This window comes from Pongo abelii, chromosome 14 (genome assembly GCF_028885655.2).
Source record: "Pongo abelii isolate AG06213 chromosome 14, NHGRI_mPonAbe1-v2.0_pri, whole genome shotgun sequence".
Lineage (NCBI taxonomy): Eukaryota > Metazoa > Chordata > Mammalia > Primates > Hominidae > Pongo > Pongo abelii.
In genome coordinates this window covers 101,707,071-101,719,761 of record NC_071999.2, presented here as the reverse complement: position 1 = coordinate 101,719,761, position 12,691 = coordinate 101,707,071, and the positions used below count along the sequence as shown (strand labels likewise).

General features: G+C 38.1%; 1 protein-coding gene across 3 annotated transcripts in view; it reads right to left on the bottom strand.

Annotated features, from left to right (window-relative positions):
• The window catches only part of CLDN10 (claudin 10), a 156,790-nt gene that overhangs the window by 20,137 nt on the left and 123,962 nt on the right, over positions 1-12,691 (bottom strand). For all 3 annotated transcript variants that reach the window (XM_009248734.4, XM_009248735.4, XM_003778227.5), the window contains exons 2-3: positions 9,258-9,419; positions 9,088-9,169 (exon numbers count right to left, since the gene is read on the bottom strand). In XM_009248734.4, the coding sequence (XP_009247009.2) occupies positions 9,088-9,169; positions 9,258-9,419 (244 nt within the window). The remainder of the gene's footprint in view (positions 1-9,087; positions 9,170-9,257; positions 9,420-12,691) is intronic.

Genomic DNA, 12,691 nt, shown 5'->3' with positions numbered 1-12,691 from the left:
CCATTCAGGACATAGGCATAGGCAAGGACTTCATGTCTAAAACTCCAAAAGCAATGGCAACAAAAGCCAAAATTGACAAATGGGATCTAATTAAACTAAAGAGCTTCTGCACAGCAAAGGAAACTACCATCAGAGTGAACAGGCAACCTACAAAATGGGAGAAAATTTTCGCAACCTACTCATCTGACAAAGGGCTAATATCCAGAATCTACAATGAACTCCAACAAATTTACAAGAAAAAAACAAACAACCCCATCAAAAAGTGGGCAAAGGACATGAACAGACACTTCTCAAAAGAAGACATTTATGCAGCCAAAAAACACATGAAAAAATGCTCACCATCACTGGCCATCAGAGAAATGCAAATCAAAACCACAATGAGATACCATCTCACACCAGTTAGAATGGCAATCATTAAAAAGTCAGGAAACAACAGGTGCTGGAGAGGATGTGGAGAAATAGGAACACTTTTACACTGTTGGTGGGACTGTAAACTAGTTCAACCCTTGTGGAAGTCAGTGTGGCGATTCCTCAGGGATCTAGAACTAGAAATTCCATTTGACCCAGCCATCCCATTACTGGGTATATACCCAAAGGACTATAAATCATGCTGCTATAAAGACACATGCACACGTATGTTTATTGCGGCATTATTCACAATAGCAAAGACTTGGAACCAACCCAAATGTCCAACAATGATAGACTGGATTAAGAAAATGTGGCACATATACACCATGGAATACTATGCAGCCATAAAAAATGATGAGTTCACGTCCTTTGTAGGGACATGGATGAAACTGGAAATCATCATTCTCAGTAAACTATCGCAAGAACAAAAAACCAAACACCGCATATTCTCACTCATAGGTGAGAATTGAACAATGAGAACACATGGACACAGGAAGGGGAACATCACACTTCGGGGACTGTTGTGGGGTGGGGGGAGGGGGGAGGGATAGCATTGGGAGATATACCTAATGCTAGATGACGAGTTGGTGGGTGCAGCGCACCAGCATGGCACATGTATACATATGTAACTTACCTGCACGTTGCGCACATGTACCATAGAGCCTAAAGTATAATAATAATAATAATAATAATAAAAAAAAAAAAAAGAAAAAAAAAAAAAAAAAAAAAAAGAGTGGACCAGGGCTTGGCTCTAGAAATAAAATAATTCAAAGAATATTTTAGAAAGGTCAGTATCCCTGATAACAGACTAAACATACAGAGAGTAGGAAATGAGGATAAACTGTAGATGATCAAGGTAAATAAGGTTACAGAACATGGCTAATAATGGAGAAACTACAAGGGAGAAAATGGGCTTAACATCTACCAACAGATAGATGTTTAACAAAAGGTTATTGTCAGTCACAACGTTTTATATCCTGAGAAGATATCTAGAGAGGACACAGAAAATGTGTTATACAGTGCTTAACCGTAAATAGATGAAAAGACTAAAATTAAGAAATACCCCTCCATGTGGCAATAATAAATTTAAAATTTAACTTCCTAGGAAGGGTGTTAAGTTTTAATTAAGCATCTTTATATCATATGACAAGGAATGCACAGTGTATGTAAATTTACATATTAGTCCTCTCAAGTATTTCATATGAAGGTATCTGCTATACAAAAAGTAGAGTGAAGATGATTGAGATAAAAGACAAAGTATAACAAGAAGAAAATAAACTTCAAATTACCTGCATATAAAAAAAAAAAAAAAAAAATTCAGCAGCAATTCATGCTAAAAACTCTCAATAAACTACGTATTGATAGAACGCATCTCAAAATAATAAGAGCCACTTATGACAAACCCACAGCCAATATCATACTGAATGGGCAAACCTGGAAGCATTCCCTTTGAAAACTGGCACAAGACAAGGATGCCCTCTCTCACCACTCCTATTCAACATAGTGTTGGAAGTTCTGGCCAGGGCAATCAGGCAAGAGAAAGAAATAAAGAGTGCTCAATTAGGAAAAGAGAAAGTCAAATTGTCCCTGTTTGCAGATGACATGATTGTATATTCAGAAAACTCCATCGTCTTAGCCCCAAATCTCCTTAAGCTGATAAGCAACTTCAGCAAAGTTTCAGGATACAAAATCAATGTGCAAAAATCACAAGCATTCCTATACATCAATAACAGACAAACAGAGAGCCAAATAATGAGTGAACTCCCATTCACAATTGCTTCAAAGAGAATACAATATCTAGGAATCCAACTTACAAGGGATGTGAAGGACCTCTTCAAGGAGAACTACAAACCACTGCTCAACAAAATAAAAGAGGACACGAACAAATGGAAGAACATTCCATGCTCATGGATAGAAAGAATCAATATCGTGAAAGTGGACATACTGCCCAAGGTAATTTATAGATTCAGTGCCATCCCCATCAAGCTACCATTGACTTTTTTCACAATATTGGAAAAAATTACTCTAAAATTCATATGAAACCAAAAAGGAGCCCACAAAGCCAAGACAATCCTAAGCAAAAAGAACAAAGCTGGAGGCATCACACTACCTGACTTCAAACTATACTACAAGGCTACAGTAACCAAAACAGTATGGTACTAATACCAAAACAGATATATAGACCAATGGAACAGAACAGAGGCCTCAGAAATAACACCACACATCTACAACCATCTGATCTTTGACAAACCTGACAAAAACAAGAAATGGGGAATGAATTCCCTATTTAATAAATGATGCTGGGAAAACTGGCTAGCCATATGTAAAAGCTGAAACTGGATCCCTTCCTTACACCTTATACAAAAAATTAACTCAAGGTGGATTAAAGACTTAAATGTAAGACATAAAACCATAAAAGCCCTAGAAGAAAACCTAGGCAATACCATTCAGGACATAGGCATGGGCAAAGAGTTCATGACTAAAACACCAAAAGCAATGGCAACAAAAGCCAAAATAGACAAATGAGATCTAATTAAACTAAAGAGCTTCTGCAAAGCAAAAGAAACTGCCATCAGAGTGAACAAGCAACCTACAGAATGGGAGAAAATTTTTGCAATCTACCCATCTGACAAAGGGCTAATATCCAGAATCTACAATGAACTCAAACAAATTTACAAGAAAAAAACAACCCCATCAAAAAGTGGGCAAAGGATATGAACAGACACTTCTCAAAAGAAGACATTTATGCAGCCAACAGACACATGAAAAAATGCTCATCATCACCGCTCATCAGAGAAATGCAAATCAGAACCACAATGAGATACCATCTCATGCCAGTTAGAATGGCGATCATTAAAAAGTCAGGAAACAACAGATGCTGGAGAGGATGTGGAGAAATAGGAATGCTTTTACACTGTTGGTGGGCGTGTAAATTAGTTCAAACATTGTGGAAGACAGTGTGGCAATTCCGCAAGGATCTACAACTAGAAATAGCATTTGACCGAGCGATCCCATTACTGGGTGTATACCAAAAGGATTATAAATCATGCTACTATAAAGACACATGCACATGTATGTTTATTGCAGCACTATTCACAATAGCAAAGAGTTGGAACAAACCCAAATGTCCGTCAATGATGGACTGGATTAAGAAAATGTGGCACATATACACCATGGAATACTATGCAGCCATAAAAAAGGATGAGTTCACGTCCTTGGCAGGGATATGGATGACGCTGGAAACCATCATTCTCAGCAAACTATCACAAGGACAGAAAACCAAACACCGCATGTTCTCACTCATAGGTGGGAAATGAACAATGAGAACACATGGACACAAGGTGGGGAACATCACACACTGGGGCCTGTCAGGGGGTGGGGGGCTGGGGGAGGGATAGCATTAGGAGAAATACCTAATGTCAATGATGAGTTGATGGGTACAGCCAGCCAACATGGTGCATGTATACATACCTATGTAACAAACCTGCATGTGGGGCACATGTACCCTAGAACTTAAATAATAATAAAAGAAAGTAGGTAGTTGTTTATTTCTAACTACTAAGTAGCCACAATGGTGAAAATATTTTATCATATAAAGCTTAAATCCTAAAGTAGAAACCAAATACATGCCAGGAATGAGAAGTGCGACATGATTTTGAAAAGTCTGGAAATAAAAAAGCCTAGAGGATGATAAGACCCCAACACCAGAATATCTGGGCCAAAATATTAACAGTAAATCTCATATACAAAAAAAGAATAAGTCTAAGATAACAATTCTGTTCTACTTCCTCAACCAGAGCAATCAGTTAAGTCATATAACTTTGCATGATTTGAAAAGAAGTTTCTTAATGTTGATCAATTCTTACTTGCAATGGTTTATCTAAGAAAACAAAGCAGGACATTCAGAAAGTTAGTGGTTTGGACAACAAAACAATGAATGGTGGGAATAACGTAATTAAATTTCAACATCCTGGTATGGTGAATCATGCTAAGGAGTACCTATTACTAGAAGCTTGTAGGAGATTTTTTTTTTTCAGATTTGTTAGTTTTTGTTTTAATAAAAAGGAGGAAGTTAGTTTGACACAGCCTAAAGGGAAGAGTTGAAAAACAGTTTTCAAGGCTCTGCAAGAGCTCATGCTGGAGTCATCAAACATAGTCATAGCTCGAATGAAAAAAAGCAAAACAAAAGGGAAAAATAGAGAAATAGCAGAACATGATGAAACTCTTTACAGATTGCAGTTCTGTCAAATGACTGTAACTTGGAAGAAAAATCTTCCCAGATATGTGGTGGGAAAGGAAGGACTTTTAGAGGAACTAGCCACTGAACATAAAGTGCAATACTGCCTGTCATGTGCCTACTGCAATCTTTACTCCAACTCCATGCTAGAAGCCACTCATTTTTTCCTCATCAACAAAGCTCCTCTTGAGTTCCTTGCATATAGCAGGAATGTATAGAGAACTTGGTTCATGAGCTTAGTTGTGTTTTCCTAACTTGGGCAACCAAGATGTGCCTTATATAGAGTTGTCCTGGAAATCTACAAAGAAGATCCAATTAACATAGCATACAAATCTGAAGGAAAAACAACAGCAGCAGCAAAGCAAGAACAACAAAACCAGGCTCTGAGGTCTAAACTCTTTTCCTTAGGGGTTGGGTATTGGAGAGCAAGTATTTGCTCACCAGAAATTTAAACCAGAACATGTGACAAGTCGCTGTCTCTCACTGCGTTTCCTAAGGGCCCAAACACACATGTTCCTGCAGGGAGAGATGGTATTTAGTGGCAGGTAGTTTTTGTAAGATTAATATAAGATAATAATGGGAAGAAGAGAGCTTTCTTGCTCCATCCTCTGGGAGGCTCCCTCTATCCACTGAGACAACAATTATCTCTGCTAATTCTGAAAGGACTAGGTCTACAGATAAGAATTTCACTTCCAGGTACTGTGCTAGGGAAAGAAGATACAGTTGTATAGACGTTTTCTGACCTCAAGGAACTTAATTCTCATGCCAGCTGATTAAGACACCAAAGACACAGAACATTCCTGTAGTGGCATCCTCCACATCCCAGCCCACCTAGGACTGGCCCTGCCACAAGCTTTGATTCTACAACGTATTCCTCTCTAAGTTCACATACAAACAAAAGCAGAAGCATCAATTATCAAATTCCAGCAAATGCTAGCCAAAGAAGTGCTATCCCTAGAATAAGCCAAAATAAAATATTGCTTTAAAGATGACATTTCAGACCTAGGAAATCAGTTCATTTTGTGCTGATAGCCAATTTATAGCTTATTCATCTTCCCAGTTTTTATCCCCTCTACTAGAAGGTGTTGATAAATGGAAACCAAACGAAGTCATGTTAGTTAATTTACTAGTTTTTATACAAGCGTGTTTTGTTTAAATGAGGTCTGAGTTCTTGTGGGTGTCATGTCATTTTTATGCCTCTTTTCTATCATTGTGGGTAATTAGAATCTGATGGTACCTACAATTCTCATGCCTTGATAATTCCTTGAGCCAACTGGATTTTGTTGAAATCATGGAGGACCTTTCTTTGTGAAAGGCCTGCAGGGAAAACCGAGATGAAGGAGAGAAAGCCCCAATCTCAAGAAGTCAACTCATTCTCAATATCAGGTTTTTTATAGTCTATATTTTCTATAGACCTTGATGCAAAGGGCCTGTTATTTGTAAATATTACCAATGGATAAGCAGTGCTGTTTTTCATGACCCCTGGTTCTTGTGCTTTTAATTACATTAGGTAAATTGGTGAATTATAGGTGTTATATTTTTAAGCCACCGCAGAAAAGAGCTAATAAAGGCATCTATAAAGATAAGCCACATCTTACATACTATACAGAATTAAAAAGCAATCTTAATAATAGTTAATATAACACAATAAGAGCTAATACAAGATGTTTGCTCTGTGCCAATCACATCTATCTATCTCTCTCTCTCTCTCTCTCTGCTCTCTTAACTCTCACAGCAATTCTGAGAGAGGTACTATTATTATCTTTGTTTTACAGATGAGAATACAGACAGAGAGAGAGAGAGAGAGTGGGTAGGCAGACACAGAAAGAGAAATTCCAAGAAGCTAATGAGAATGGAATAGCTCAATGTAGCACTAAGAGGTTGAAAAAGAGGAAAACCTCTCATAGCACCTAATTACTGAACTGAGTTTAATCAAAATCTGAAAAGAGAATAAGAAATTCCAATGGCACTACACTGAATTAGGCGACTGAGCTATAGTAAGCACAGAAAACAGTCACACAAAGATAGGTTTAAGTTACTGTTTGTACACAAATTAGCCTTGACCTTTTAAGGAAAGAGTCCAATGATTTTTAAGATATAGACAAAGGTATCCTTAATAATTGTCAGGAAAATAAAACCAGTAATATAGAAAAGATAATGCAGAAAAGTGAGCAATATATTTAATAAAATAAACCATGAGAAATACAGGTTTGTTGCATATTTATGATATCAAACCCTAAAACAAAAATGTATCATTTAAATGCAATATTTCATTTAAATATCATTAAAATATTTCTAAGCTTCAGAAATACAGCCGTGGTTTTTATTTCAATGTTTGCTGCCAGTACATCTGTGCAAATCTCATCTGACAGATAAGTAGGAGAAAATTAATAAATCAGGACATGTTTTTGTATCATAGGCAGGGGATAAAAAAGTTATATTGAGGTCTAAAACCCATTTAATAAAATTTGTTTTTCTTTCCCATTTAATAAAATTTCTGAATAAAAACTATTTTTAAATGTCTAGAAAAGGCTGGGCATGGTGGTTCATGCCTGTAATCCCAGTACTTTGGGAGGCTGAGGGAGGAGGATCATTGAAGATCAGGAGCTGGAGACAACCCTGGGCAACATAGCAAGACCTGTCTCCACTAAAAAATGTAAAAATTATCCGGGGCTGGGCGCGGTGGCTCACACCTGTAATCCCAGCACTTTGGGAGGCTGAGGCGGGTGGATCATCTGAGGTCAGGAGTTCAAGACCAGCCTGGCCAAAATGGTGAAGCCCTGTCCTTATTAAAAATACAAAAAAATTAGCTGGGCGTGGTGGTGCATGCTTGTAATCCCAGCTACTAAGGAGGCTGAGGCAAGAGAATCGCTTGACCCCGGGAGATGGAGGTTGCAGTAAGTCGAGATTGCACCACTGCACTCCAGCTTGGGCAACAAGAGCAAAAACGCCATCTCAAAAAAAAAAAAAAAAAATTATCTGGTTGTGGCGGCACATATATGTCTCAGCTACTCGGGAGGCTGAGGTGGGAGGATCACTTGAGTGCAGAAGCGCAAGGCTGCAGTCAACTAAGATCACACCACCACACTCCAGCCTGAGTGACAGAAAGAGGCCCTAACTCTTAAAAAAAAAAAAAAAAAAAGGACGAAAGAAACCTCTTGATGAACAGTACATGTAGCATATTGTCACAAAAATTACAAAATAGTGGAATATTAGAAATCATGCTTTTTAAGAGCCAGTGTTCTGAAGTTCAACTGCCTGGTTTGAATCACAGTTCAATCAGCCTACTAGTTTGGTCCAAGTTCCCTTGAACACATCACTTGGCCTCTTTCCTCAATTTAAAAAAAGAGTACCAAGAGGACCTACTTTATAAGGTTGTTGTAAGAATAAAATAAAATAACATAATAAAATAATATTTGCAGTGCTCTGCTTGGCTCCTGGTGGGGACTCAACATGTGCTAGCTATTATTTTCATTATATTTCATGATATAAGCATTTACTATTTATGCATAAGGTACACTTAAGCTAGAACTAGAAAATCAATTTCCTGAAGATTACTAAAACCACCAGAAAAAAAGTAAAGCCCAGCTGACCAGCTATTTCAGTAATATACTTCTTAAAAATTCTATAAAATTTGACCTGAAGTCTAAAATAAAATTACCAGCCTCATTGATAGCAATACACACATAAATACGTGAGGCATCCTAAAGAGGGATGTAGATATATTCTTAGGTAAGACAAAATATTTAATATATTAATTCTGATTTGGTATCCCTGGGGTTTTCCCAATCCAAAGAAATAAGCCTAGGGAAACTATAAAAAGCAACAGCCCACAGTTTAAAAACAACATCAACAAGCAAACTGATCTGTTAATTCCAAAGCATTCATCTGCAAGACCGACCAGCCACATTTGGGTAAAGGTGCCGTGCTCCTACAGCATTTTTCAAAAACCTTGCATCGTATACAGTTTCTTTATAAAGGTTTATTAGGAGGAGCTTGTTAAGACAGTAGTTAATACAGCAAATGTAAAAGACCCAGAAACTAGCATCTGGCAAATATCATTTTGAGTGGGCAACAATCAAGGCAAGGTTTTAATTTTCTATTCGCACACCACATCATTCTTTCCTCCCCGTCTGACACCTTTCACTTTTCCTCTACTTGACCTCAGTTTCATGATGTACAGCAGACGATGAAGTTTATAGTTCTAAATTTGATGCCTTGAACTGTTTAGAGACAAGACAGTGCAACACTAGCAAAGTAATTAAATGCATATTTTGCATATGTGGCATATGACACATTTAATCTTGAATGATGTCATCCGTTACCATTTATCAGTATGTCTTACTTTCAAAAGTCATATAGGAAATTCATGTCTCTTGGTTGAGAATATTAATTTATATACACTTCCTGTGAGCTGGAAACAGACTGAGAAGAGTACTTACTTTTGCTCAACAAAGAGAGGATCAAAGAATTCCGTTGTGATTTTGTTTGCATATAGGGAACAGCCGGTCATTGAGCACAGCCCTAACAAATATCAGAGGGAAAGCACTATGGTTAGTGTGATTTCATTAACATCATCAAGTACCTGGTTTGGAAGAAAGTTACTATTTACCTGACAGTATGAATACAATCCCAGCCAAACAAGCAATTTTAGCTTTGGCTTTATCGGAGCCTCCGACTTTGGTACACTTCATTCCAAAGAGAGCAAATATGGAACCAAAGAAGCCCAGGCTGACAGCAGCGATCATAAGTCCTCTACATGCCTGGATATAACCTGCAATTAGAGTAAGTGATTTACGTTACATAAAGCACGTGGCCGTCCAGGGAGAAATCCTCATTTTACGTTGTCATTCTGGATGTTTGTTTTCCAAAAAGATAACTGTGATGGTGAAAACATGTGGCAAGACAAGCAAGAAAGGAAAGCAAGTTAATCTACAGGGAGTGCCTATTCTAGGTCACACACTGTGAAGTGCAGTTTATGCGGAATCCTCAGGATAGATCTCTAAGTGTTATTTCCATATTCACCGATGAGGAAACTGAGGCACACAAAGGTTATGTGACTTACCAGAGGTGAGTTAGAAAGTGGCAGACATGGATTCCATCCCAAATCAGACTACAAATTCCATATAGTGAAATTCCATAGTGAAAGGTGCCTTTCACTGTGAAAAAACATCATCTGCCACCATCACAACCCTGTAGCTCCTCTGCTCATTGGACCTTCAAAGGGTGTTTTAATGGTTTTGACATTATCAAATGATAAGATTTATAACTGGGTGGCAGAAAGAGCTCCAAAGGGTCAAACTTTCCAATATTAGTGGAAGCTTATTAATACGAGACTAACTGGAATATCACCATGAACCATGGGAGGTCTAAGGGAATATTTTAGTGAAGTACTATTGTTTTCAGGGCGTATATAATAAAACTGGGTTTTAAAAAGCACTATTTTGTAGAAGAGTAATTTACAGTGATTAAGTCAACTGTTCTGCTATAAATGAATGCCTTTAAAGTACCCTAACGAATATGTTCTGTCAGTTCATTTGTTCACCCTTCCTGTGCTATTCATTTTCTTAGTCACATATTTTTATTTGCACAGCCAGGGTACAGGGTAAACTTCAGTGTGGCTTTTGTCCAGGTTTTTACATTAACAGGGTTTAAACTAATAAGCTTTTACCACATAAGCCATTTTCATTTCAGCCTGAAACAATGCCATATTTCAATCTAAAATAGTGATAGTAGCACATACCGGGAGTAAGTAAATATCTGCTAAGCAAATGAACATATATACCTATATCAGGTTTACGTTTGGAATTAAACTTTTTAACTGGAAAAAACCTCTTATGTGCCAGTATATGACAAGTCATTTATTATTGGTGTTCAAGCAGAGCCATGATAAATAAGAATTCCGAGACCATGATAATCATGAATTTAGGGAGTACATACTAGTGGCCTCCAGTTCAGTTTCTTTTGTTCTTTTGTTTTTTTAAGACAGGATCTCACTTTTGCCACCCAGGCTGGAAGGAAGTGGCATAATCATAGCTCACTGCAGCCTCAAATTCCTGGGTTCAAGAGATCCTCCTGCCTTAGCCTTCTGAGTAGCTGAAACCATAGGCATTTGCCACCACCTATGGCTAATTTTTAAATTTTTTTCTAGATACAGGGTTTTGCTATAATGCCCAGATTAGTCTTGAATTCCTGGCCTCAAGTGATCCTCTTGCCTCGGCCTCCCAAAATGCTGGGATTAAAGGCATGAGCCACTGCATCTGGCCCCAGTCTGTGTTTCTTTGGAAAAGAATGAAATTGAAGTTTTAATCCTATTCCTTGGGCCCATTTTTGAAGAGCAAACGGGAGCTGCTCTACTTAATTGTAAACACTTTAGACTCCCACAAATGCAGACTGCAAGGACAGTGACCTTCTATTGTGTAGTGTGAACTATTTCCATACAAAAAACAATTTCACTAACACCGTGGCTATCAAAAACAGCAAAACAAACTTATTTTTAGCAAAACAGGATAATGAAGGCTTCTTTCATAGCAATCATTGTGCTGCAGGGCTATTTGGGTCTCCGCTGCCACATGCTGAACCAGCTCTATTTAAAACTTCAGTCCTCAAGTTCCCCAGCCAGAGCCCAGACAGCAGGTAGAGGTAAGACAGAGAGGGGAAGCCTGTCAGGCCCTTGCAAGTTTCAAGACAGCCTGTGAGGATAACCCAAACTGGTTCATCACTTGCCACCAGGGCTACTCGGACAGTGTATTTTCACTCTTTTTGTGAAATTCATTTTAATCTATGGTTTTGAGGTTTTATAGCTGACTCTGACTGCAGTCATTAAATAAACAAAAAATGGGGGACTCATCTATTTATATGTACTCCCAGAAAACATTAGCATGTACCCTAATTTGCATTGCCTTTAGTTATCTTCCATGCATTGTTAACAGAAAGTGCAAGTTGTCAGGAATTTACCAAAGGTTAAATTCTACAATCTGGTCATTTAGAACGTGGAATGCATTTCCCAGATGATAAACAGTGGGTAGAACCCAGGCTAAACCATTCGATTCTTAATACGACAGGGAAAATAACAGTAGTCTTTAAACTTTATGTAATCACCACTCATAACATTTTTCCCGAGTTTCTCACTTTGAGATGCCCCGTCCCCGCCCTGGTATTGGCAGCAGGACCCGCTTTGGTCTCTTGACGCAAGCATGAGAGGAGAAGTGGGCAGGGCAGATTCTGATCTGGTCAGGTCCTTCTTTTGTGCCAACCAGAACCCGGATTTGGAAAATGAGGTACTTTTCTCCAGCATGAACAGGAGCAATAACTTGTTAATTTTGCGCATGCACAAAGAAGGCAATTTACAAGGACAATCATTGGCCAGATTTTCTGAAATGGAGAGCAAAGAGCAGGGGATAAACTCCCCTGCCAGCCATAAATGTAATGGAGTTGCTTGTAAGCCTGAGATTTGTAAATTCTCAGTGTTCGAAGGCTACCAGTCCTTACAACTGGTAGCCTTGGCTCCACAGATTGGAGCCAAGATGTTTCCAACAAACCCTTTTAGAGTTCATCTTTTGCAAAGCAGACCTCTACAGCCTTGCTTTCTAACAGTTCCTGAGGGCAAAACTTACAAGTAACACCACCAGGAGAAGTGTTAGTAAAAACCTAGTCAAGGAGGCCATTATTTTTGACAGGTCTAATTTACTGACACTGTTAATAGCTAATTAACACATTAAGGTGCTGAGGCATGAACATATTTATTTAGAAGTTCTCTGAAGTATAATTTATAGCTAGTTCTCCTGGGAGAAATGGCAAGCATTCCCACTAGATGGCATACACTAAAAACAAGCTGGCTCAAAATCATTCTCGCTGAAGTTCAAGTGGTACTTTGAAAGGAGTATGGGTTAACAATAAACAGAAATCACAAGCTCATTCAACTGTGAAATTTTCAAATAGTAAAATACAGCGACTTTAAATTAATGAACTCTGTTGGAGGAAACCTTCAAGGTGTTCCTTAAAAGTTAAGTGTTTTCCAAATTATGTGTATTTTCAATTGCAAAT